At 42.4% G+C, this 27,872-nt stretch overlaps 1 protein-coding gene across 1 annotated transcript; it reads right to left on the bottom strand.

Moving 5' to 3' along the window:
• Positions 1 to 9,963: 9,963 nt before the first annotated feature.
• Positions 9,964 to 22,847, bottom strand: SERTM1 (serine rich and transmembrane domain containing 1). Its single transcript, XM_048295325.1, has 4 exons — positions 22,363 to 22,847; positions 15,806 to 15,907; positions 12,727 to 12,817; positions 9,964 to 11,136 (listed from the first exon to the last, which is right to left on the bottom strand). Exon 4 carries the CDS (start codon positions 10,949 to 10,951, stop codon positions 10,628 to 10,630), a length of 324 nt encoding a protein of 107 aa, XP_048151282.1. The 5' UTR covers positions 10,952 to 11,136; positions 12,727 to 12,817; positions 15,806 to 15,907; positions 22,363 to 22,847; the 3' UTR covers positions 9,964 to 10,627.
• Between the last annotated feature and the right edge of the window lie 5,025 nt (positions 22,848 to 27,872).

Genomic DNA, 27,872 nt, shown 5'->3' with positions numbered 1-27,872 from the left:
AGGACTCAGGAGATGCTTGGAGAATCGTTACTGATAGAAATTCAAAACCCAAATGAGCTGCTGTATATTGATATCCAGGTGAGAGGTATGAAGCTAAAAATAGCCCTTGTCAACTGTGATTTTTGTTATGCGCAGCTCCACTTAAAATTTGCTACAGACAACCAAGATGAGCAGAGTCTGCTTGCAAGGAATATTTTTCTCTACCCCTTTGATCTAAAGCAGATGTTACTGATTATCAGCAGAAGGCCTGTCTTGCATGCTAAGTCAGTACTGCTCAGTAAAGGGTATTGGTACAGGAAGTGTGAGAGGGGATAGGCCATGGATTACTGCTGTCAAATTACCCAGCTGTTCACTGCAGTTTTTATTGCAGAGGTTTTCTAGGCTCAGTAAATCAGTGGGAGGTCAAGTCACACCAAGTTACTGCACCAGAGGGTTTCAGATTGCTTAGCATAAAGTGACATGTACATAGGACAGGTGGTAATTTCAGGAAAAACAAAGAAACTAGGAAAACTCAAAGAAAATAGGAAGATGGGGGAGGGAGGGTCCTGAAGTACCTCCACACAAGGGGAGCCAGCTGAAGTCATGTTTCATCTGAATAAAACCAACATACTTTATTTGTGTGATTGCTGATATTTTTGATTCTCTTCTTTCTCCCCACGTAGGCTGAATTAATGGATAATGTGGTTAGATCCATCCTGCGGACAACTCACAAATCGCTATCCATAATGGAAATGATCTCCTCTCCTCTCTACCTCTTTACAAAGGTCTCTGTGTGGCAATGCACACGGTTCAGCTATTGACACTCAATTTCTCAAAGCAGATGCTTTACACATTTTCAGGGATGTGGTTTTCTGAATACAAATTAGTAGAAGTGGCAACGGAAATGGCAATCGGTGGTATTTGTAACTCAAATGAAAACATTCACATTTACCAATTGCTCTGTTTCTGGAGCTCTAATATACTGTTAACTATTTTTCTTATCTGATTACATTCTTATTCCAGCATATATTTCTTTTTCCCATTAAAAGTCAGTAACTTGGTCTCTAAACAGCGGAAAAATTAAACACCAATTAGAGCAATTAGAAAATCACTAATTTTGTCTGCGGAGTCTGGTTCTGCATTCCCTTTAGATGCGTAACTTCCGTGGAGGTCAACAGGAGGTCTGTGTGCAAACATGCATTAGGATCAAGTCATAAAGGAAAATTAGATTAAGGTTTTATAAATAACTGACTTTTTTTTCTTGATTAATTAAATAATTGAAAAAATTCATCACAGCTCTGAAGTAAATTTTCTTCACTAAAAATTATTCTGTTTTTGAAAAAAAATTTAAAATCCACTTTTTAAACAGGATTCTTTAAAAAGGTTAAACAAGATTGTTTCATTTAATCTGTATAGACATGCTTTGAATACTTCATTTTAAAATAGATATATCTGAATCACTTTTAAATATAGTGCAAAACAATCTGAGAACAGTGCTTGTTTCCAAAATGATGTAATAAAACATTTCAGCTAATAATGTGTTATTGAATTCAAATGATTTTTACAGAAATGCATCAAACTCATGACATTAAAACGTGACCTGTGTTTTCTAGTGAACAGAGAAGATAGGAAATATCTGCATAGGACTCTGCTGCAGATCTGGCTGCTTGGAGGCTAATTCCTGTAGGTATCTAATCTTCTTTTTCTGCTGAAAACCATGCCTCCTACCCCACCTTCCAAGCTGCTGGATTGTATTAAGCATAGAAATCTTAAGTTATCTTTAGATTTAATGGAGTAGTAGAAGGATTGGAGGGAACAACTGGGTTGCTGCACTGTAAATCTTGTGATCCTTGAGGATAGTGTACAGCAAAGTCAGTCCCTTGCTTCTGTACTCTGCCTTTCTCTCATCGTTCTTTTATTTCTTTATTCTCTTTGCCACAGTCCTCATAGTAGCAGATATTTCCAGTCTAACACAAGTCATCATCTTCAGATACAAGTCAGTGATATAAACCTCTTTTTTTTTCCCGGACAAGAGAGAGGCTAGATAACCACTTCAGGTGACCACAAAGGTGTCCTAAGGCATTTATAGCTGGTCACTATGCAGATGTTCACAGGAGTCACCCTGTCTCCCAGCAGCTCTTGCAGCATCCTGGCTGCTGGGGAGAGAGAAGGCAGTGGATGGTACACACGTGCCCTGGGCACCTGAGGATGCCAGAACAGTCTGTGAGGCTGGCTGGCTGGGTGTATGTGGAAACAGATGAGGAGCAGATCCTGCTTGCTCAAATCCCCCATCAGAGCTCATGGATCCCAGTGTTACTGAAGGCAGAGTCCACCTGCCCATTATTCCTTGTCTGCAGAGACAGCTCTGTTTCTCCATCCTCTCTGGCGCATTTCCTGCAGCAGCTGAACACACATGGGCAGAGAAGATACCATGCTCCCCAAACATTTAATCATATCCGTTTTCCTAATTACCCTTCCATTTATCTATATTGCAGAGAGGGTTTCTAGTTGTAAATAGGAAGCAATTGGTGGGTGGTTTGCCTCAAAGCATAATGATTTTTTTTCCTCTTGTTTTTCTGCAAGCATTTATTTATTTATTTATTTATTTATTAAGATAGAGAGACAGAAGAGGTGAAAATTCAGTTCAGTTCTATCTACACATAATTTTCAACTCCTTTTGCTTGTTCTCTATTTATTTATTTGCATACCTATTTATTTATATATCCAATTCTATTCTCATTAAAACTTTCTTGTTTTTTGTCTCTCACTTTTCCCTCTGCTGGGATCCATCTTTGAGGAAGAAAACCAGAGACCATCCCAGAAGACCCTCCCATCAGGATTACTTGAAGAGGACTGCTACTCAGATGGAGTAGGGCACAGGAGAGAGCAACAGCAGAGTTCTGCCTTTTTGATTACCACTTTGAACAAATTCAGATGACAAAGGACAGGAACACCCAAGCTGAGCAAAGGTCAGTCTGTCTGTCTTGCTGATTTTCCCATTTTCTTTTTCCCTCTGCAACAACCTTTTCATTACAACATTATAATAATTTTCTGTAATGCAAAATCATGCAAAGTTGGTTGGTTTTTTTGCTGCCTTCTCTTCCACTTCAGCTGAAGCACTCTGATTCCAGTACCCAGCTAATTGCTTTTGATCTTGCCAAAGTTCAAGTTACAGTATCTGATATTTTTCTTCATCACAGCAGCCTCTATTTCCACTTAATGAATACTGATGAGTTAGACACTAGAAAGTGCCTTTGGTCAAACAACTTGCCTTGTTCTGAATTCTCAGTAGATCTAAACAATTACAAATCTGTCAGTACAATCTTCTTTACCTTCAACATTAACTACAATGTTTCGTAATACATTTCTGAAACTTTTACCAAGAGTTTTTTTCCTGTAAGTTTTTTTGTGTAGCATAGGGCTGCAGGGTCCCTTTTCAATGCACGCATTTATCTGGGCATGATCCCCCCAGGTCCTCCCTGGGCCACCAGCCTGTGCAGGAGCAGATGATGAGGGACAATGTGACAGTGTGGGAGGGAACTTGATACGCTTTCTGGGGCAGGATGGGACCACAGGATCTCATCTCACCCACTGTGAAGCACAGACTTGCCCCTCACTTGACATCAGGAGGATTGACAGCATCTTACAATAAACACCATGAAATCGGGACCACCCGGGTCTAACAAAATGGTCTGGCAAATCTAGACCAGCCTTTAACTCACTGTTAGGAGTAGATATTAGGGTTACCCTTTTCCCCCACTTTTTCATAGTGATGGCTGAAATGGCAAATTTAGACATTTCTTCAGGAATATAACATAGGACTGTAATCTGAAATAATGTATTTGCAAGGTTCTCAGACATAGAAAAGTTAGTGAAGGAAAATTATTCCTGCAGAGATACAATGGCACGTTCACTCAGGAGTTAATTTCTGAATAAAACTAACCTGAAAGCATGAATGGAAACTGAAAACCATGAAGCAGCTTCTGTTTTAAAGGAACTACTGAAAACGTGCATTACTCGTTCTTCAGACTTTTTACTGTGGAAATTAGGCACGCTCCTGTGGGTTTTCCAGCAATGTTACAGTACCATGCCGAATTACTGTGAGAATAGAGGAATTTCTCATTGAAAAGCCTTCTCTGGACATGTAAAGAACAGTTTTTGAAGAGCAGTTCACACGTGCTGAAATGTGCTATGTAGCAGGAGAGCTGGGGCACTGACAGGCGGCAGGACAGGAAACACAGCTAAGTGTCTCCAGATGAGGAGGTACCTGTCCAGCTCCTGCCCAGCAGCCCAGGCTGTGCAGAGAGGCATCAAGGCTGGGAGAGCCTTGTGTGATACCCCAGATGAAGTACAATTTATTTGGGAATCTTTTGGAGCCTTCAGATGCAAAGAGAAAGCAAAAAAAGCACTAGAGTATGGGAAAAAATAGGACTCATATGCCCCGGGCAGAAAATGGTTTGCCAGAGGCAAGGGATTCAGGAGCAAAGCAGCAACAGCCAGAGCCGCAGCAGGAGGGGAATATGTGACTCGGGCTAGGGGGAAACTTCCCATGTGTGGGCCAGTGAAGCTACTTGCCCAGATATGAACCTCGTTTTCCCCCTGCCCGGTAGCTGTCCCTGTGTGGTCCCTGACACTGGCACCGAGGACAGGAGAAAAAGGGACTGTATGTCTTGTGAAGGATGGTAGCCTTATGTTATTTTCCTTTTTGCTGCAATGTTGCCTATTTGTGCCTAATTCATCACCCCCTCTCATGAGAAGATGGTCTTGTCACTGCTGCTCCTTGCTTCTCCAGCCAGCAGTAGTCCTTTCTCAGTTTACTCCTGCCCCAGACACAGCCATTTGCATATTTTTCAGGCTGCGTCTCCTTTTGCTCCCTGCCATGCTTCTGTTCTTGCTGGGTGCCTTTGTATCATCATTCCTTTTTCCTGGCAGGTGTTTCAGCTTGTCCTAGTTTACTAAGTTTCACCTTCTGCATCCTGATGAAGCTGTTTGGAAAAAGGGAGGGTACCTTGGCAGAAATCTCCCGGCATGTAGTTCCCAGCTCAGTAGCAGTATCCAGGAAGCTGGAGCAGTTGCCCTGCATAAACTACACAGGGAATCTCCATCATAAATATATCCTTTACACTCATTTCTTACTTGTCAGCAACTGTTGAGCCCAAGCTCAAGAAAAAGCCATGGAAATTATTTATGGGTTGTAACTAATATTTTAAAACAAACAACAAACTGATCCCTGTGCTGAAGGAGCAGTGAGGACACAATTCATTAACTAACAGCTTGGTCTCCATCTTATATTTAACCAATAATACTCTATGACAAACAAACAAACAAAAGAGATGTAACTGTACTCTGGGACCTGGTCTATATGACCAGATCAGCATTCAGCGTTAGAAGTGCAGCTTCATAAGTAAATATGTGGTGGCAAAAATGCTGTGACAGACACCTACACTCATTTATTGAGGAGAGAAATAATTAGATAGAGTAATTTTTTGTCCCCTTAAACAGTAGAATGTCTTACCTAGAAAAATCTGTGGGCAAAAATAATTACGTCAGCACAGCTAACATAAATTGCTACATTTTTAACAATTCAATCAAATAGCTTTTCTCCTTAGAAATAGATATTTTTGGCAAAAATATAATTTCACAAAGGAAGAACTCTTAAGTTTGTTTGTAAAAAGCTATACATTAGATTATACTTTAAAAAGAAATTTACTTTTCTGCTTCTGATTTTTTAACTGAAGCTGCTCAAAGACATTTATTGTATTAAAACTGCATCTTTTAGCACTGAAACAAATGCAGCCCCTGTGCTGCTGTCTATAAGGGACGGAAGATGAAGTGAAACTGTGTGGGTTCTCTACCCCCACGTCCTCCCCGGATGGGGGAGAAAGTCCTTGCCAGGAGTAAGAGAGGAACGGGACTTTTGGATCTTCTTGGTCTTCAGATTGTTTATTATATCTTATCAGTAATTTACATGCCACCAACATAGCATGAAGCAGAGAAAGTACCAAAAGACATGATACAGGAAATTGAAGGCCCTTTTAAAGGTAAACTACCCAACTGTTATTAGGAATGTATATTATTATTACTTTTCTACCGGTGCCTAATGAACTATCCATTCACATAGCCTGTACTGCGGCATTTCCTAACCAATCATTCTGTGCTACCAACACTGCAAATGGAGTAGGTGAAGAAGAAGGAAGAGACCTGAAAAATGACAGGAGTCCTCCATCTTGTCTTCATCTACTTACCATACTAATAAACCCAAAACTCTAAATTTTTCACCCTGTAACAAGCTATATATTATACTACCACCTAACTCACACCCTTGTGATTCTAATTCATCCCAAGGCCTTGGCAGCCCTCTCCATGGCCGAAGGTTAAAAACAGTGTTTCCCTGGAGGGATGGGCCCCTCAGGACAGGCAGAGAAACATTCCCTGCACTCTGGGTTCCAACACAATCTTGCCAGAGTTCCATGGGGTTAGACAGTGAGGAGAGGGCAAACAAGCCGCACAGAAGAGGAGTAAGACTTGCTCCCAGGTTAAAAGGTTTTGTACAAAATCCAGACAAGACTTTCAGTTTACAGAGACAAATCCTTCAGGTGAACTGGCAGACTGAGAGGGGCTGAAAGCAGATAATTTCAGTGGAATAAACTCTCTACAGAGCTGAAGAGTTGCTGAGTGAAAAGCATGACACTATTTCATGTTGGGAATAATGTGGTAATGTTCAGGGCAGATTAATATAATGGGTTAACTTGACAGTAGGGTCAAGATGACCAGCAGTGCAAGAGAGTCTTAGATATAGAGGCTGCTACAGCCTTCGGCAGGTATTCTTTTTTTAAATATGCTTGAATGGACCATATCTGTTGAACTAAAGCAAAATATTTTTTCTGTGTGTTCCAGAAACTTCTTCTCTTCTTTCCTCACCCATGTTTTATTCATATTTTTTTCTATAGATTTCCAGGTCTACTTTGCAACTACCTGAAGCCATGCAGCCTTGGAGTCATATCTTACCAAAGTTAACAGCAGTGTTTGAGTTAGAAGGCTTAGTAGCAACCAAAAATTGCTCAGAGCAAAAGCTGTCAAATGTGAACCCACACCACAAAAAGGCAGTGGAAAAGCTGGAAAAGTATGTGGCTGCAGGCAGGAGGGGGAGCAGAGCAGCTCTTTAGCAACAAATTATTGAACTAATTACCTCCTAGTAAAGATACTGCTTACTCAGCTCCAGGGATGAGAAAACACATCAGGAGGAGGCAGTGAGCCAGAAGCCTCTGAGTTTTTGCACTGATATGAAGGAGACTGTCTGATGATCGATCGTCTGGTCTTGCTCAAAGCATGGACATCTACAGGCAGGTCAACCTGTGCCAGTGTTTGACTACCCTCTCTGTAGTGTATTTTCTTGTGGAATTTCATGTGTTTCAGTTTGGCCTCTTGTCCTGTTGTGGGCACCACTGGGAAGGCCCTGGCTCCTCTTCTTCCTCCTTCCCATGAGGTATTTACATACATTGATGAGATCCTTCTGAGCCTTCTATAGACTAAACAGTCCCAGCTCTCTCAGCCTCTCCTCGTATGAGAGATGCTCCAATCCCTTAATCATTTTAGCAGCCCTGAGTTGGGCTCAGTGTGGTATCTCCACATCTCTCTCTTGTGCTGCGGAACCTGGGACCAGACGCAGCAAAAAAATATCCCTGCAACTCTAGTTGGAATAGAATAGCAGAATATTTGCAGCTGGAAGGGACCTACAGTGATCATTTAGTTGTCTGACCACTTCAGGGCTGACCAAAAGTTAAGCATCTTGATAAGGGCATTGTCCAAGTGCCTTTCAAACACTGACAAGCTTGTGCATCCACCACCTCTCTAGGAAGCCTGTTCCAGTGTTCTCAGGTTAACTCAGGCTCAGATTCTCAGGTGAATTTATTTTCTTCTTCCTATTTTTTTTTTTTCTTGGAGAACTGGTACTTAGCAATCCTCAAAAATGCTATTGTGCTTTTTGCCTGTGGCTTTTCCTGATGCTATTTTGTTGGAACCTACTTGTTTCTATTCAAATCTCTCCTGAAGAGAACAGATGCAACTCAGCTGAAATGGTGATGACTGTACAATCCCGTATGTCACTGCAGAGTGGGAAAAATTAATAGCATCTAGTAAACAACAAAGCAAAATCAAATGTGAGGTTTCAGTTATCTTTGCTATCTTCTGCAATCTGAAAAATCCTTTTTGTTCTTGTGAAGTTTGACAACAGCTCACTGAACACAGCCAATGGGTTTTCAACAAGTTTGTATTTTAATGTTAAATGTCTCTATATCTGCAAGTATAAACACATTGCTGGGAACAAATACCCATCTCAACCTGTGGTCTCATCTCTGATTTTGATTAAATTCCTCCATTTGCAGCAAAGGAAGCAACAAATTTACAACTTTGTCAGTAAGGCAAAATAGTTGAGCAATTGTTGTGTCTTGATTTACAGCTCATTTATTTTTATCTACCAGTCAACATACAAATGCATTGTTACAGGTTGGGATTTCAAAGAGCTTTGAGAAGGGAAATAATGTTCCCTAATCCCTTTTAAATAGCTACCTCTTCTTTCAAGGCCAATTGTCAATTACAGTGAAAAGTGACATACAAGAAACTTTTGTCTAGATGAATAAAATACTCAAGCAGTAATACATTCATCAAACCCGTTTGGCTCAGGGAGTCTGCAGGCTTCCACTCTTTATTAGTCAGCAAGTTCTTTGACCTCTGTAAGGAGCTAATCACCACCGTAAGTCATTACCACTTACCATACTGCATGTCCACTTTTAAAAATTGAAAACACCAACTCCAGCATCTTCTGTATTGTTTGGCAACAGCAGCTGTATTTCTAATAACTATATTTACAGCAGGCCTTCCAAATTTGTATTTTAAAGGCTGTGTAGTTAATGGCAGAGTCTGTCTTGTTTATGAATGCAGTGGCAGCTCAGCAAGTATCATAAGTGTGTTTGGGAAGTGTTCCCTAACCCCTTGGCCTGCTGGGCAGTAGTGCCAGGCGAGGGGAGGGCAGCTGCTCCTGCTGAGACCATCCCATCTCCCAGAGTTACACCTGTGTTTTGTCAGTAACAGAAATGGCAGTGACTTTGCCATACCTCTCCTCAGGTCTCTCCAGTGACTTGGATCCAGCCATGAGAGCAAAATTTGCCTGGGCTTGAGTGGCAGGATGGAGCTGTGCTCACACAGTGCAGTAAGGCAATAAGGAATTGCACCACAGTCTGGGGCTGCAGTTCTAGCAGGTCACACTTGGCACTTCAAATCACTACTTTGAGTATTTGGCTTGATTTAAAGCCCAGCTAATCACAGGATCCAGTTCACAAAGCTGCTCATTATTTTACTGCAGAAATTGAGTGACATGTTATGTTTTGAGCAGGGGAAATGATAACCCAGAAAACGGCATGGAAAAGAGGAATGAGATTGTGAAACATCATCCATTTCTCTTCCTCTCTCTCTGGCCTTTCCTTATGCTGATGGAGAAAAGTGGCAGAGCCACTGCCATTTTCCTGCCCATCCCTTCCTACCCTCTGCAGGTACACCTTGCACTTCCTGCAGGTCAGAGCACAGGTCTGCCAGGCCATTATGCAGATCCCTGTGTCGCCCTCCACCCTACTGTGCATTTCTGAAATTACAGGACAAACCTGGCCCAGAAAATCCTCACCAGTAAAGCAATTTCTGGCCCTGCTGCCCCTGCTCATGTGAGTACAAACATCATGTGCCTAAAGGACAGTTTAGGAACTCTTCACTTGCTACCTGTATTTGTTGAATGCAGGTCTTTTACAAGAAACCACTGGTTCATCCTGGTATCCAGTAAGAATAAGCTGCAGTATCAGTGAAGAATGAAAAGGAGTTGTGTGGTTATTTGTGATTCAACAGCGAAAGCTGCCCCCTGGAGGAACAAGTCATTAGGCAAATGAGATAATGAGATGCAACAGGGTCCAAAAATACCTCCACACATTCAACAGTGAGCATCGTTATTGTAGTCACTTTACTAAGTTAACCAAAGAGACTCAAAAACTGAAATACAGACTTTGTACAGAATGAGTTGGGAGTACAAATAAAAAAAATCAACATTCTTCAAGAATTAGTTGTGTTTATAAACATCAATAAATACTGAAAAATATGTGAAAATTAAAAAGAAAAAAAGGAAACAGTATCAGCAATTTTAAATTGTCCCAATATTTATAACTTAAGTGGATTTTTTTGTACTTTAGCAATAGGGATTTCATCCAGAAGTCCTTATATAATTAAAAAAGGAAAAGAAAAGTAGTCAGCATATTGCTGACACAAGACCAGGGAAGGGGTCACAACTAGAGCAGAAAAATGACACATCCCGTTAGAACTGTGTTACAATTTGGCAGGAATACTCTTAATGAACACCATATATGTATGAGAAAGAGACAGCATCACTATTACAGGCAAGAAATGATGGTCAGGTGTCATTATCCGTTGTCCAAAATGAAAATTAGTTAAAGGGGAAATGGAGACTAGAAAAGGAAAGGGGAAAAAAGATGAGGAAACTTTTAAAAACACCTCTTGATAATAGTCTCCTAAGGCAAATGTTACATGCACTACCTTCCCAAGAAACTAGACAAAGCTCTTCCATTCCTTGTATGTTTCCTTTCATTTATTTTCATGAAGAAAGGTTTGAGAGAGCAGAGCGCTGGGAAGAAATACTGCAAACCTCTAAATTAGTGAACGAACTTCCAGCATCGCTATTGTATTCAGGGTATGAGGAACTGGAAGAAATTATGTTTTTCAGCCTCTGAAGTGCAATGATCAGTAGCAAAAGGAGAAAAGCTAAGAGACTAAGGAATATAGAAACATAGACATAGACGTTGGATAAACGGCCAGGTGATGAATCCACTGAAGTTGAAAGGGAGGTGGGATACAGCTCCAGAAAAGTCCCGTTTTCCATGTTTCCCACAAATCCAGATGAAGGGTCGGGTTCTGACATTACTGGGTTTGTGTTTTAAAAATCACAACAGATCTTGTATTTCAAGGGCAGTTTTAGTAGCAGGAAAAGGGTTTCTTTAAAGCGAACATTTTTCCATCACAATGGTGAGATGACAAGTCAGCCAGTGAATGAATTTATCCTTTACTGCTCAAGCCCAGGACAATTTAAGATTATATCCTTCAGAACTGCAAGGGAAAAAAGAAAAAAGAAAGCAAGATTAATTTACTAGCAGATAATGTGCACTCAATAGAATTTAGCTCTTAGGAGTTACATTTCTTAGCTCGAAGATGCAATTCCTAGAGAATTAGCTAGCAATTATCTTTCTATCTCAATTTTCCAAATTGCAGAGATTAGGAGAAATCCTACTGAACCCTAAAGAATTAAAATTGACTCTTCCCAACCAGGAGTTGTTTTAATTGCAGAACAGCACAATCAAAAATGTACTTTATATGGGACAGAAATGCTGGAATCCAAATTTATCTTGTGAAAAAAATCTAGTCAAGGAATTAAACCCCCTCCCAAGACTTCAGCTCCTCAACCTAGAAGAGCAAAGCCACTCAACATCACAGTCAAGGATGAATGCATTAGCCACCTACTCCACAGTGTCTTGCCAGAGGTACCCAGAATTAGAAAATCTGCCAGACCTGCTTTCTTACTGTATATTTAGAAAATGTTTTGAATGGTTTCAAATATCAAAATGCACCTCGCTGTAATTCTGCCATGGGGATCTCAATGCACCTTCTGACACCTACAAGCAAAACCCCCAGGAATGGGCAGCCCTGCCAGCCCAGCAAGCATGACAGGGCTATCTAAGGGCTATGGAGAAAAGGTTACATCCCAGATGTTGTTTTATTGTTTATTTATTGTGTTTGTTGTTTTATAGTGGAGCTTTTGGTGGTCTTAATCAAGCATCCCAATAGCCTACAGATATGCAGGAGTACAGAACTGCATCTGCAAATACCAGATAAAAATATTCCTACCCTTGTGGTGTATAACTCATAGTGATGCATAAAATATACTAAACTAAAGCCATTTTATAACTCTAATAGTATTTAGCCCCACAGGAAACCATATTTGTTGTACCCCATGAAATAAGTCACACCAGACTGAACAAAGAGAGAGCCTTATGAGATTATACTCCTTTTGAACTGTCTTTAATTTAGTGATATAAAATTAACTAATGGAACAATATGTGTTCCTTTCATGTTCTGGAAGTAGTTAAGTGTGTTATAGCTAATTTATCCTTTTTAAAAGATAGGCTTTGATATAGAAGATGTTTATTCTTAATTACTTGTCATAATGAAAATCAGATCCATTATTAATTGAATTGCTCTATAATAACTTAAGGAATTAATTCACATGAATTCTTTAACATGGCAGAAGTTGAAAGCCTTTAATTTTTTCACAAATTTGAAATATATTACATTCTACTTTTACTATTAGCACTTGGCCCTGGTACAAAGAACAACTTTGGAACTTTTTGGGACTTTTTTTGAAGTTAGTGGAAAATTATAGTATTACGTAGGACTAATCAGAACCTCTGTTAAGCAGAGATGTGAGTGCTTTGGTAAATCAGAGCATTTACGGGTCCTACAACATCACCCAGGCTATTTTTTAAATGAGGATTTTGTAGTGAGATCAGAGAGACTGTAAACTCTTATTCCAAATGAAGCCACAAGTAGTTCGTTCAGTGCACCACAGCTACAACTTCAGCTCAGGTTCCTGCTTCTACTGGGAGAAGAAGGTAAGTGCCATGAACTGTTTGTCTCTCTTACCCTGATCTTCTTGAAGGAATAAGCCCCAGAGAGTCAGATGTCAGCTTCACCTTCTTGCTAGGTAATTGGGTTTTCTTTGCATTCCTGAAAACTAAATACAACAACATCATAACATTTAGCCCAAACCTAGTTCCAAAAAATGACTGGGAATTTTGTCACTGACTTCAAAGTATAATGGCAAAGCTGGCTAACTGCAATAACCCTGTTGTCTTTCTGAGAGCTGTAAACTGACCCAGGAAATGAACTAAGGAGGCAAAGTTTTCACATTCTGTAGTGGTCCCTGCCTTTCCCTCATCTGTTTATGGAAAGCTGAGTTGGTGTAAGGCAAAGAATGAGTTTCAAGTGTTGTTCTTGAATGACTACAGATGGAGAGGAACTCTAACTGTCTGACTGGAGAAGGCTTTCCAACTAACCACTCTTGAAAGCTCCTGGGACAGGAGAACTGGCACCTGTCTGCTGGGGACTCAGATTTTGGGGTGTAGCTGGATCTGGATTACTTTGTCAAAGGCACCTCTGCAATGCCGGGACAGGGTTGTGTGATTTGAGGAGGCTTCCTGAGTATGGAGTGCAGCCTCACGGTTGAAAGCTCCAGATCATACTCTGCCTTTCTGACAATGGCTGAGTTTTCCTGCTGCTATTGCTCCATTTTTACACAGCCTTGCTACTCTGATGGACAATCTGCCTAAAAGATGCACAAAAATTTCAGTAAAACAATTCAAAGATTTCAGTAAGACAATTCACTGTTCCAAAAGGCACAGACTCTACCTCCACACTCTGCTGGTTTTAGATGCACAAAAGAGCAAAACCTTGTCCTGCTGCTCTGGTCCTCAAATATTGAGGGTTGGCACAAAAGGAAAGGCTCTCCTAGACACTTGGTGTCATTTGTACATCCTGCCTTTTGAATCAGAGCCACTATTTAGGTATATTCTTCCAGCTGTGCATTGTTTCTCCATTCATGTCTTTGGTATAAGTAACCTTTCGCAGGTGAAGACAACCACTCTTATTCCAGGGGTAAGCCAACTTGGCAGATACTGTAGGCAGGCTTAGTTGGAGTTTTTCATATTTCCTCTTATCCCATGGTAAGTGGGAGATAGGCAAGGTGGCATTCACCAGAAGAAGGGCAAACTGGGCAGGTGAGGGATCAGGCAAGGCATCACTGTGTAAGAGGCCAGCCCCAGGTACCAGGCAGTACCAGGCCTGGGCAGCCATGCCAAAGCTATCCACTACTTGCATATCTGATGGAACATGCCAAAAAATCAATTTTGTAAGAAAATGCAGATGTGGTCAGGAGCAGAGCCCTCACAATTAGCATATGCCCCAAGTGCCAAATTATATGTAACATATGTAATTTAATCTTTAGCACTGCTAAGACAGTAGCCATCTCCCAGTTCAGACTAAAGTGAATATTAAATGAGACTGTAACACTCTCCAGGATGGCATGACCAGAGCCATTTACAGTGTTGTAAATGCTTTACTGTCTGTATTGTATTTCTTCACATATCTTGATGCAACAACTCTTCTTCTCCAGGCTCAGTCAGATATAATTTAATGGTGTGTACTCACACCACTGAAACCCTAAAATTTGAGGAACAGGCAGCAAAGATAAGTCTGGTAGACTCAAATTCTTGTGAGTTTATCAGCCACAGAAAGGCACTGTGTTTTCTTGGTTCTTCCTGTATTTTTGTGACTACAAGCTGAGAAATACCTTGGCTGTTTCAGAGTCTTCAAAATATTAAGCAGAGAGACAAACTGACATGAAAGAAAATCAGCATTTTTGTATTACATAAACTAACGTTTTGTCTCAATCTCCTATGAACTTTCTTTACAGGTAGAAGGTATCCTGGACAGCCCTTATTGTAAACATCTAACAGATGAGATCTTAATTTGCCTTTAGCATAGTTACAACAGAGAGGTCCCTTGTCTGGCCTAATTTCAATATTCTGTTAACAGGGCAGGAAGAGCAGGAGGAAGATTGTGCAGGTTCCCAGGTGATATGGTGATGCCAGTTCTAAGATAAGACCTACTCATCCCTAAATATGTGTCACCCCTCCAGTTCTGCTGACATAGTGTTTGGTTCCAAAAACTGGCAGCAAGTTTTCACTAGACTGATACATGTATGAAGGCCAGGGAGCTCCTGGTTTAATTCTTTCATCTTCCCCCTCACCGTCTTTGTTTTCTACATTTATTTCCTTCCTATATTACCAATATTGCCCTTCCAGCAAACATGTAACACAAAGCATTTAATGCCAAACATACAAAAGTATGTTTGCAAGCTCATACTAAAGGGCTGAGTGAATTTTACATACCAGGAACGCTTCAGCCTTGAAAGGTAATATGCTCTAGACTGGAAAAATGTAGCAGTTTAACATCATGCAACTAAATAAGACAGTAGCTCTAGACAGAAAAAAAGAAAAAAGCAACATTTTGTTCCATTGAAAAGGTAGGTAGGAAAGGCAAAGAATGACATCGAGCTTGCAGTTTACCAAGAATATTATTCTTAATACTACTTCTTCTTGGATACATGCCTTTGTCAATTAAAAGACCTCAAGTAAGTAGGATGCTTCTTTTTCCCATTAGAGATGGACCTTCCAGGAGCAGAGAATCCCTTTCCCACTCTGCCTGGGAAACAGGATCAATAGCCAACTGACTCAATAAAATAGAGCACAGAAGGAAAAGAAAAACTATTTCCTGCCACAAGCAAAGTTTTCCTTTTAATTTATGATCTAATTTCATTTTTTATTATGATTTAATATGATTTAAATTTATGTCTTTGAAAATCTAAGAAGACAAGTGCCCAGATGGCTTGGTTGCAGGTTAAAATCAAGTTATAATTTGTTTGGGGGTTTGTGTGGGGCTGGAAAAAGGAAACTCTCAGAGCCATAAGGATACTTAGATTGATTCAGATAGGCTCCAATGATTCTCTAATTTACATTTCCCATGGATCTGCTGATTATAGAGTCATTCTTATCAACATAAAGCAAAGATGTTGTGACCTGGGATCAGACCTAGAACCTGTGAGTTAAATCTTGTCTTTAAAAGTAAAAGAAAAATGAGCAAGGAGAAAGAATAAAATACTTACAAGCAGGAAGAAGACACGGAAATAGAAGCCGATTGTCCAATGCGGAAGATGTGGTTGGTGATCACGCCCGAATCTAAAGGGACTGCATGCTGAGAAAAGCCCCTATAAAAAAGCAAATAAAAGCAGAAGAGTTTAGTAATAACTACAATTATAATAAAATAAAGGAAGGACAAGTGCTGAATTTTGACTGCTCTTACTGCCAGAAATTTCAGAAAAAATAAAACCAACTGGAATCCTGGCTTGTGTTTTAATCCTGCTAACAACATCCTTCTGCTGCCCAGTTACAGCACGGCATGTACCGTATCAAAACCATGATCCTGAACTCTGCTTTACAGACAGGCTTTGATAACACCTTTCTTTTCTTCTGCAATGGGCTCCAGGACCAAGACAGACATCTGTTCCCTCACACCTTTTTAAGCACTAGAGCACAGTATCTGCTCTCCAATTCATTTCACATTATACCCTAAAGACTCCTGCCAGGAATCAGGTCTTTTGGATCTCACTTTATTCATTCTCTTTATTTCTGACTATCTGCAGTTTAAGTTTTCACATACCTGAAATACCCAAACTGAGTATATTATATGCACAAGAATAGCTAGAAGAATTTTGTGTGCTACATGCATTCAATACCTAAAATTAAAACACAGCCCCTGAACTGTTTTTAGTAAAATAAATTAAATTTCTTGTGTATGAAGAAACAATCCCAGATGATGCAGATTAAAGCAAAAGAGGGGCCACTTTCAAAAGGATTTTCCTCTCTGGGGGAGAAAAGACATTTTCACAATCATTGTACATCTTAGAGCTCTGCCCCTTCAGCACATTTGGTTTGACTGCGTTAGAGAAGCAGATCTCTGGGGATGGATGTTAATGCATTGTTGTGCTGCTTTCATCCCTTCAGTCACTGAATCACTTACAGTTTAATTCAAATAAATTCAATAAAGAAAATTATCTAGTGCAGCTGTTAAAAGACAGTATTGCTGAAATCCAAATGTTTTGATAACACTGACTATACTAATGTTCCACGCAAAGGGAGTCAGACAGCTTCTTGACCACCTCTTTGTGCAGAACAGGTAGGAAGCTGCAGGTGTAAGTCAGCTGCCCCAGAGATGGACCTAGCATATGCTCTAGATGTGAGGGTGTGCACCCTTGTCACCTTGCCCAGAACTCCTTCTGCGGCTGAGGCAGGTGTAGTACAGGATTCAGAGGGGATACAACAGCCCCTGTATATCTTCTCTCTAGCAAATGTGCCTCACACAGCCAAGAGCTCTACCCTATGCCCCTCAGTTTTGTCTGCTTGTAGCAGAGACCCTTTCCCTCCCCTTTATCCTGGGGGAAAGAGGCATAGATCTCTGCAACAGGGCTGTATCTTCAACCAAGGCAAAGATAAATGATTTTGCTCTTTTGTCTTGGGAGAATTTTTGTTAGTTCATCTCCCCCCATATACACAGAGCACTGATCTTGCCCATTTAGTCCTTCATTCAATACAAGAGTGTCACAATCTCCAGCAAGGCAAGGGGAACAGAGGCAACCAAATTTTGAGCTGATTAAACATGAAGTGAAAAACACAAGACACCCTCGAGGCTTCCTAAGTGCAGGCATTCATATTCAAATGGAAAGTGTACACAGTCAGAAGGGGACGGGTGAGCTTTCAATTATCTTTGAAGAACAGAGAAATATTTGGACCAGAACATCAACCAGCTTATCTTGAGAAGACCCCTCCGCATCACAGTTGTATCCCACAGTCCTTCATCCTCTTGCACCACTCCAATGCCCTCCACAGCTGTTTTCACCATTTCAACTGCAGCAGTAGGCCACAGAAGGATTTGGCCCAAAGAGTGTATTCATTCACTGTGCCAGTAAGATGTGTGAGGAGCAGGGACCTATCTGCTCCCTGTATCTCTCAGGATGTGGAAAGGGGTAAGGAATCTCACTGCTGTACATCTGGGACCTCAGGTGGGAAAATGGGGCCCTCCTGGTCCTGCCTGCCATGAGATCATCAATTTGAATCGCACCCAAAGGACACACAATCACCAAGGAAATCAGTCTCCTTCCTGTGCTGGTTTGTTAAAAATATTTATTTCCCTTTTTTTTTTTTTTTAATTTCCTGTGAAAAATCACAGGTTGCTGAAAAAAACCCACTCAAAACTCAACAGCCTACTCTTTGCTGACCATAATGATGGGTCGTATTTGATTTCTTGGTGTCCGGTCCAAAATTTATTTGTCATATTGCCAGCCTGAATAACTTTTGTTGCCACTCTCAGCCAAATTCAACCCAGGCAGAAACCTCAAACTGGTTTGAGCTCCTGAAGTTTAATGACAGTGGGTGATCAGGCAGAGAAAACGTGAAGGTTCACACAGCCATCTGGCTGCCCATAATAGCTGTAAATCTTGGTAATTGACTTCTGCAGTCAAAAACAGCCACTAAGGTGTGACTGTCAAAGTAACAGACCCTGGGTGCCTAGCTGGAAAGGAGGTCCAGGGCAAGGTTAGCCAGGGAAGAGGAGAAACCAGCAAGCGTCAGGAATCCCTAACTTCCGCATTTTGTGTAATGACTTCTTGTTTGATTTCTTGCAACCTCAGATTTGGAAGTTTTGTTTGAATATAAAATTTAGTGTAGTGTAGAAAGGCTGCTTAATGAGAAATGAGAATTCCATTACAACCCATTTTCCTCAGTGGAACAAGTATACGGAAGTATTTCAAGTGCTTGTGCCTTGTTGCCTCCTTTCATGGTTGAGTCATCCCATTCCTGCTACCCGTTCTGTGTTGAGCATCCCACTAACACTACTGATAAGCTTCTCAGGAGATGCCATCCAGCATGTGTGTGTGGGGCATAGTGGTGATGTAATTAATCTCAGAACAAACAAAAGTTAATCAAGCTTTGCTACCTCACGCCTGACTCTTCACATGGGCTCCTGATAACCACCTTTTGTATTTGCCACAAGCAGACCAGCACTGGACTCCAAAGCTGGGGCTAAATGGCCAGTGCAGTGGAGGGCTGTGCACTGTCTTCGCCCTTCCTGAAGCCACCACACTTCTCATGGGGCAGTGCTTCAGCTCCTGCACATCATTGACTCAGACCAAAGCCTACCAGTTAAAATATCAAGCCCCAGGGCAAGCAGTCCTTGTTATCAGAGCTTGCTTTCATTTTCCATCACATTCATGTGTGAAACAAAAAACTTTCAGTGCTTAGACCCTCAGGTTCAGCTCCAGGTAAACGGGGAAAACCCCTCAAAAATATCAAACATATCCCCTTCATCTACAAGGAATAGAGTTTTAGGAGAAAGTATGGCTAAATCTGGAACTGAATGGACCTCAAGTGTCTATTGTCTCTCCCAGTGCTGCAGCACAGCATCCGGCCCGATGCCAATGCCATGGCTGCACACACCTGAGAGCCTCCGCCTTCCACACTCCATGGGGGCACATCCACTCCTGTATTGGCAGACCTCTGGGCAGACTTCAGCAAGGAGCTCTGCTGAACAGTAAGTGCCCTATAACTTTGCTAGTCAGTGGGGTTACTGGTCCTTAACTAACGAAGCTGTTACCCAGGAAGCAGAGTCTTGAACAATAAGAAAACATTTTTCTATTGCAAAATTCAGCTGACATACTGATTTCAATATATTTTATAAAAACAACTTGTATAAATCACACATTTTATAAATCGCAAATTTTATAAATCCATATCACACCCAAAAATGTCAAGCAGATTTCATTTCAACCTTCTTAGGAATCTTGTCACAATATAAAGCTAGGACAAAATTTTTTACACTTGGTTCAACAGAAATTTCTGTTAATACATCATTTTCAGATTTTTTTTCTCTCCAAAAAAACCACAGATGCAGCACCAGCTACATACTGTACACTTCAAGGGAGTTTTAGGCACAGATGTGTTATCACAGTAACTCCACTCACTGTAACTCTGCTTCCCAACTCGGATACCTCAGCATGCTTTAGCAAGAAAAGTAAGAAAACAGCCTTTGCCTTTCATTCTCTGTTTCCCCCCACTGCTGTAACAGAGAAGATCCCTATCCTCACACCATTCCTTATTTTACCGACACAGGCTGCATGCATGCCCTCCCTCGACAAAGAAACCGTGGCATATTTGTGTGCCTAATATTCACATACAGTCCCTGTTCGCAAAACAGCCTGCAACAACTTAGGCAAAGAGACAACACGGTTGCAAAGGGAGTTGCAGCGAGCCACGCTGTGCCGTGCAAGCATAAGGGGGCAGGGTTGCACCTGAAATGCCAAAAAAGAGGAAGTGAGGATAATGTACACTATGGAAGAAGAGCTTCTGCTGGTGCTAGATAGAGTGATCGCTTCAACAACTGACTCTCAGATGTCCTAGCTTTAGAGGACACTGTTGTGCTCAAATCCAGAGCAAGAGTAATTCCAGTGGCGGGGATGGTGGCAGCACGGGTGAGGGCTTGTCTTAGCATCTCACCAGAGGGCTGCTGAAGGCATCGAACCAAAGCGAGCGTGCTGGGACATTCCAAGGAAAATAAAGGAATGATGGACAAGGTGCCTATATGAAGCTACAACTAAGCACAAGGTGGAGCTCAGAGAAATACAATGATGGCTTGAGGAAGATGCTGAGAGCATAGGCTGATCAAAGCCTAGGGGTATGTCTTGGGAAAGCAGGAGAGTTGGTACATCATGTACGGGGAGGCTGTCAAGGACAGTGAAAGCCTGTGGCTGACATGTCCGATGCAGGGGGAAAGAGGGAGCAGCAGAAGGACAAAGAGGGGAGATGCAGACGAAGTGGCAGGCTAAGAGGTGGGTTTTGCAGCAGTGCCATGGATCGACTATGTCGTAACAGGATTTCCTCTGCACAAGCCCGGAAAAGGAGGCAACCACAGTCATGAAGACACAGGGGGAGGAGTGCTTGCAAAAGAGTGCAGCAGGTAGAGGAGAAAATATATCGACTTTTTAGTATTTAGATTCCAAGTCTCAGACCTATCAGAAACATTGGATTTTTCAGCAACTTCGGAATGTACTCTGTTGTTGAGATAATTCCTCTTCTGCTTCTGCATAGATGGGATGCAAGGAGGAAAGGCTCCGTTGCTTCCTGTCTCTGATGGGGAATTTACAGAATACAACTTATAATTTGCACTGCACCAGTAAGACCCAATTATGAACAGACACACTTGGCAGAGGTGAGCTATCCCAGTTCAGCCTTTTACATCTGAAAAGGTTAACAAAGTGCTCATGGCAATAACTTCCCAAGCCAAATATATTCAAACACATACATGGTGATAGTACTAGATTAGACCTGGATGCTGAAATAGCCCAAGACCCCTTCCCCAGCAGTTCCAGGCCCTCCAGTATGTATCCTGTTGACAGCAAAGCACAGGTACTGGATAGAGCAAGTAGCAGTCTGCAGGCAGGCCAGCCTGTGCACCAGAGCACAGGAGAGCTGGGGAAACACGAGGGAGGCAGGGGTGCCTCTCCTTCCCCCACCTTGGGTGATAGGGATGACCCAGTCCGAGGAAGAGGTGGGGAAAAAAAGGCAACCAGTACACAGCTACAACCAGCAGCCATCCCTAAGGGGAACAAGCCCTTCTAGGCATAACAGCAGAGAGAAGGCAGCTGGTTGGTTTCACGTTGCCTTTTGTTTTGGTCTGTTCAGGCACAGGAAAGTTAGAGTGGGTCCAAAATGACTGTAAAAAGCAAAATTCCAAGGAAACAGACATTGACACTCCAGCTGGATCCCTTATCATAATAAAACTGCCAGCACTATATGCATCTTATATGGTCCAGATTTTACACATTTCTCCTATTCATCTTTCTCCCATTCTGCTATAATTAGCTAAGAATTAAATTTAATAATAGCTAGAATGCATTCCTAGTTGTCTTTGCTTATATAAATGTTAATCAGCGTGGCAAATTATCAGCCCTTTACCACTATTTTTGCAATTTTCCTCTAACTGTTTAGCATTTGCAAGGGTAGGAAGAGTTTGCTTCACTTGATTTCTGTTCCAAACTTTATTACATCCAGCAAGATGATGTTGAAACAGCCTGCAGCTTTTAGGCAGACATAAAGTGTTTGCAAAGGGCACAGTTTTGTGCATCCATCCTGGGTTTTTTCCACGCTGTGCTGTCTAAGCTCAGCTCTTCTCCAGCTACATTGGATAGGCATGCTACAATTTATTTGCAGAGGGAGCAATTCTTTCCTCGTCATCTTTCCGCAAACAATGTGAAAGAGCACACGGGTTCCAGTGTGTGCTTATGCCCGCTGAGCCAAGAATTTGCTTGCACAGTGATGACCCAATGGTCTGCACTATCACACCCCTCGGCTGCAGCATCTTTCAGCAAAAGAAACCAGCCCGTGCCTCCCTTCTCTCCGCATCCCTCCTTCCAGAAGCTGTGCGGCCCCGTGCTGTCCCCACGCTCTCCGAGAGCGTTCCCCTTTTTGCCTCTGCCGAAAGCAATTTCTCCAAACCCAAGAAGCGTTCGTTCAATTCAAGCACTCTGACAACCCGCGAAGTGAGTGAGACTAAAAACAGGTTCTTTCCAAATTACGTTTGTGAACGATCAAGCACAGGCCAAAAAACACGTACCTCGGTTAAACGCTTGTGAAAATCGAACGCCCCTGGTTACAGCACAGGACAGGCAAACCGCTGAAGATGCCCCCTCGGAGCAGCAGCACGGGCGAGGCACGGCGGGACCTGTTCCAGGGCGCACAGCAGCTTCCCAAACCCGCCGGGGACCCGCCGGGACCCGCCTCAGCCGGCGCGGTGCCGCTCGGTGCTGGACAGCGGGAGCGAGCGGCCCCGGCGCTGCGGGAACAGCAACAGCGCTCGGCCGCCGGGCAGCCGTGCCCGCCGAGGCTCCGCTCGCACCGAGGGCACGAACAACGCGCACCGGCTGACGGGCAGGGGGAGAAAAAACCACCCCACACCCGGAGTTTCGACCTCCCTCGAAAAGGCTCGGGATGCTTCGGCTCAGGCGCAAGCGGCAGTGCGGCACCTTCCTGCCCGCAGCCGCCCCGCTGGGGCAGCTCCGCTCCCCGCTCCCCCTGCGCGGCCCCGGGCCCGGCTCCCGCTGCCGTCCCGCGCGGCCGCGGAGGCAGCGCCGCCCCCGGCCCGCCCCTCGCCCGTCCCCGCCGCCCCCCGCCCCGGTGCCGGTGCCGGTGCCGGGCCGGGCTGCGGGGCCGCGGCGGGCGGGGGCGGTGCTGCCCCAGCGCCCCGGACGGGGCGGTCTGTGCTGGGGCAGGGACTGGGGCCGGCCGAGTGCACCCTCTGTGTGAGAGCCCGGGCGAGGCTCTGCGCTCACCTGGAAGTGGGGCGAAGCCCCCACCTCGTTGGCGTTAGGGGATGGAAGTCACCGGGTATCGTACAAACCCGCATCAACACCTGGCTCTTACCGTCCCATGGCTGTCGTACAGCATGCATCCCCGAAAGGAGTAGCCGAGGCTGGTCCTTTCCAAAAAAACCCCATGTTAAGTCTGTATCCCTCCCGGCAGAGCAGCCCATGGGAAATGGGGGCTCCTTTGGAGCAGCGCGTCTGCAGAGGGGTCAGATCGTGGCACCTTAACGGGAACTGGACATAGCGAGGGAGTGGGTTAGAAAAGCAGTTTCCTGGAAAGTGGAAACTTGCAGGTGTCTTTCTAAAACTCTGCCAAGTTTTCAGCTGGCTGCTGAGACCCTCAGGGATATTCTGACATCATGTACACTGGAGTGAATTAATAGTTGTGCTAAGACCAACTGAGATAATAAGGTAGTGTAAATGAGAACAAAACCTGGCTTCCCTAGTTCGCTTAGAGAATAATTTACCTACAGATATCACATGCTCTGAAATGAAATATTGAGAAAAATGTTGGCTGGATCAGACACGTTTCCTTCCATGGACACTGAGGAAGGAAGGGTTCAGCTGGCTTCTAGTATGCTTGTCTCATCCACTATGGCTTTTTTTGGCCAAATGACTTTACTGTGGGTTAGACATCAGCGATGAGCACTGTGAAGAGCAGATGGGGAGTTTAATGCACCCTCTGCAGCTCAGTCTTGTGTCTGGCTAATGTCCATGTGCAGTTCTGAAAGGATGCTGGAAAAGGTTGTTCTTCATTTTAAATTGCTCTTAGGGAGCTGTGCAGTCCATAATGTGCTGCGGAGGCACTTCTGTGAGATGTGCTTTCTTTGATGCGGTCTACACAGTTTCAGTAGAAGAGTACCTTGGAATGTCATGAAACAGTCAGTCTTGGAGGAACAAGATATATGAGTAAGTAGGTAAAAGAAAAAGCTTAAAGGAAAAATCATTCCCAAGAATGAACCGTATTTCTCCTTGATAATAACCAGTGAGTGCAGTGACATACAAGAGATGGGTTTTACTTTCAAGTGGCAAAAATGTTCCATATTTCACCTATGAAAAAGGAAATCAATGTTTTCATGGGTTTGGGATTTTTTTTGTTTAGGTTTGGCTTTTCAGAGTGGAAAGTCACATGCATGGCATATGAACAAAAAAAGAATAGAGTATCAGTTAGTGGTATGATATTTCTAACCTGGACGCAGACCACTGTCTCACTTCAGCTTGCAGCCGCTGCAGAAAAGGGCACATTTGACAGTGAACTTGCTGATAACATTAGCTTCTGTGGAAATAGCACAAAAAAACCTGTTGAAAGCGCAGGGGAAGAAATATTGTAGACACCTACTACACTACTGGCAATGGTTAGATTAGAGGTGAATAATGCTGCTGGAACCATTTAAAAAAAATACTGAGAATTTGCTATATCCTTTCTTATTTGCATATGCAGACTAGAGGTAGAGACTTTCTGGTACAAGCTCTGTGTCTGGGATGTCACTGGATATAAACAGAGACAGATGGTGCATTGAAGTATTGAAGTTCTCAATGTTGATTTTGCATATAGATAAGGTCCCAGGTACAAAACTCTAAGGAGATAAGAGAACCAAAAGTGGTAAAGAAAAGTGTTTGAATCTTGAAAAAAAGAAAGAAGTCAATGGAAAGGTTTCTGTTACAGTTCAATTATTCCAGCAGTGGAATTGCAACCTGGAACAGACAGCAAAAATTTCCCCAAGGTCGAGAAGGGAGAAGAACAGAAGGAAAGGCAAATGCAACAGAGATGAAATGGCTGCTAAGCAAGGCATGCTGTTGCTAGCACTGGCCAGAAAAAAATCAGTGCTTTCTAAAGGAAACAAACTATGATTGCTTGGACTTGTATTACTTTTGTGGATTTAAGCTCAAAGCCTAGTCCACTGAGTAATGAGGAAATTCCTAAGTGCTTCCTACTGATAAATGTACTTACCCCACAGCATCAGGCATAGTCACTAGTAATCCTTGGCTCTGGAAGAAACTGAGAAGTCAGAGCCAGATCTATCCAGTATGTCTCACAATCTCAACATATGCAATGTAGGTTAGGTCATATCATCCTAGCTAGCTTGTTCAGGTACAAAAATATACAAGTATTTAGGCAATACGTGAGAATTTGTTTTTGCAGCTGTGCTCTGATTTTTCATTTTTTTCCTGGATAAAGCACCTCTCAAGAGGAGGTGAACAGCACTGCTAGAAGAGATTATGATTTGTTCAGCAGAGGAGAGAGAACAGGGCAGAAAGGAGAACAGGGCAGAAAGGCTTTTGTGCTTCTTGGAGGTCACTGCTGTTTCTGTAAGTTTTTTAGCCTGGGCTACATCACCAATGTCCTGCCACTCTTTGTGGCTTGGATCATTTTCTGTGAGCTGCTCAGAGACATTGGGTAAAGCTGCACCAGAGGAGTTGTCAGCAAGATCAGGCCTCTCTCACCAACTCTGGTGGCTGCGTCAGGACCTCATGCAGAGGCCGTGGCAGCGGGAAGCTCTGCAACTCCGAAGTAATTAAGTCGCTCTTTTATTGCTCTTCCTCCTTCATGCTCTCTATGCAAACAGCACAGTGTGAGTTGGCCCTTCCTCAGGACAGTGTCTTTCATGCAAAATGTGTTTCAAAACGTTTTGCAATGATAAAATATACCAAGAGCATTAGACAGAGAAAGGGGAAGATGGATCTTTTCAGAGAAGGTTTGAAAGAAAGATGACAGTACAGCAAAGCAGAAAAAAATGCATGGATTCTTCAGATGGTGAGATAAAAAAGGAGTAACAAATAGAGCCTTTTGGGGTTTTGGGAGGTTTTTGGTTTTATTTTTTTGATGGAGTTGCAGTCAGATAAGTACTGACTTTTCCTTGGAGTCAGAGCAACAGGCTGAGGGTCTGGATGGGTCTGGTTCCCGCTGAGGTTTTGGCCAGGAAAGAGTACATCAAGGAGATGCAGCTTGACTGATGCTTAGTGTGATTGGGCCTCCAGAGCTCATTGTCATCCCTGCTCCTGCTAGGCTGTCTATGAGACAGCATGGCTGTAGTGGATAGCTTTTAATAGCTTTTTGTAGAATATAGAAATATATGGAAAATTACATGTTATTATTGTTATTATTATTGCTTTGATGGTTCTCAATATGATTACCTGTACTTGCTCAGACTCATTATGTGGTGGAATAAGCAAACAGTTTTTTGATTCCCCCACTCTGCTGGAAGGTCTGCCAACAGAGTTCTTATATCCCTGCTGTCTGCTTGGCTTCAATATGTCTTTTGTGCTTTAGTATTCCTAAGTGCTACATCAAAGCTTGGGGAGCTTTGAAGAAGTCGATAGGATTCCAGCCTTCTAGGTTACTACAATGTGAAACATTTTCTGTTGTCATGAAGTCTGTCACCGAATAAATGTTTTATCCAAATTTCTCCCTTTATCTTTGTGGCAAGAATCTGTACCTTGCTCTTTTTGTCCTCATCAAGACATACTAATTAATTTATTAATTAGTTGGATTTATTAACATGGTTGGATGCTAATCAGCAAAATTATGCATCTAACAGAGCCATTTTTAAGATAAGTCTTTCTGAAATGCCTAAATTCACTTTGTTGTCAGTGGAAAGTATTAGGTGACTGTGAAAACTTCCAGAGGGAGCTCTTACTCATCCAAGTTTGAGTATAGGAGTTAGGTGTACATTACCTTGTCTGGTGGCCTTAAAGCCATTTATCTTCCTCGTTTTGACTCTCTAAGGAACTTAGGGACTTCCTCAGAAAGATCTGCTTCATTAAACTCCCAAGATATAGGAACATAGCAGTTAAATGAACTAAATCACACCCAAGAAAATCAGATCCTCATCTGTCCAGCTGAGCTCTCCACTTTCAATATTTACATATAGAGAATGCAGTTCTCCTGAGACTCAGGATAAAAATAAAACCCTCTGCTATTTGGACAACCAATCATTTCCCCAGAATACTGTCTCTCCCCTCATTCGTCACCAAGCTCCCAGGAGAAGGCAGCGAGTAGTAATGCCTTCCTGAACCTGACCATGTCCTCTTAGTGCCTGGATTTGTACTCAGCTTGTAGCACTGCCTTCAGCACCCATTTTGCCTTGTACTTTTTCATGAACATGGTGGCTGAAAGTTAATGCGTTTTCAGGGCAACATTTTCCAATACTGAAAAGGCTTCAGCAGTATAATTTGCATAAACATTACTATTTAATAATGGCCAACACAGCAAATAGGAAAAGTCTTTGAAGACTTATTCAGACAATATTTAACTTCTAATTCCTCCATCACATAAAAGCTACTTGTTAATGCAAGGACCAGCTGAATGATTTCTAAAGCTCAATTAACTCCATCGTTAAATGTTTTTAAAATACTATCAGACCACTATTAGACCTAGAATTCTCCAGACACCTCTGGTCTTTTTAATTACCTAGAGTCATTATAACAAGCAGTCACTGAAGTTCATTCATTCTCTCCATGCTTCCTACTAATCCACTTACAAACTTTGCCATCAAGCAACCTCAGGAGAGGCTGTCTTTAATGAGAGCCCTATGGAATAATGGGCTATTCATTTCTCTAAATGTCACTTGTATCATATTAATAGATTCACATGCTAATAAGAGGACAAGTGCCTCATACACTGCTTATCCGTGATATGAAACCTTGGCATGGATCAGCTCAGTTAGTAGTCAACATTTTTCATAGAATCTTTTTAATGTTTATGAGTTGGCCCTTTGTTTAGGGCAGATCTGCAGCGAGGTACATTAAGTACATGGATAAT

Source organism: Corvus hawaiiensis, chromosome 2 (genome assembly GCF_020740725.1).
Source record: "Corvus hawaiiensis isolate bCorHaw1 chromosome 2, bCorHaw1.pri.cur, whole genome shotgun sequence".
Lineage (NCBI taxonomy): Eukaryota > Metazoa > Chordata > Aves > Passeriformes > Corvidae > Corvus > Corvus hawaiiensis.
Note: the sequence above shows the minus strand (reverse complement) of the source record. Positions and strands in the feature narration are given on the sequence as shown.

Coding starts and splice junctions, on each gene's coding strand:
- SERTM1 (XM_048295325.1), bottom strand. CDS start 10,951: ATGTCAGAACCCGACCCTTCATCTGGATTTGTGGGAAACATGGAAAAC.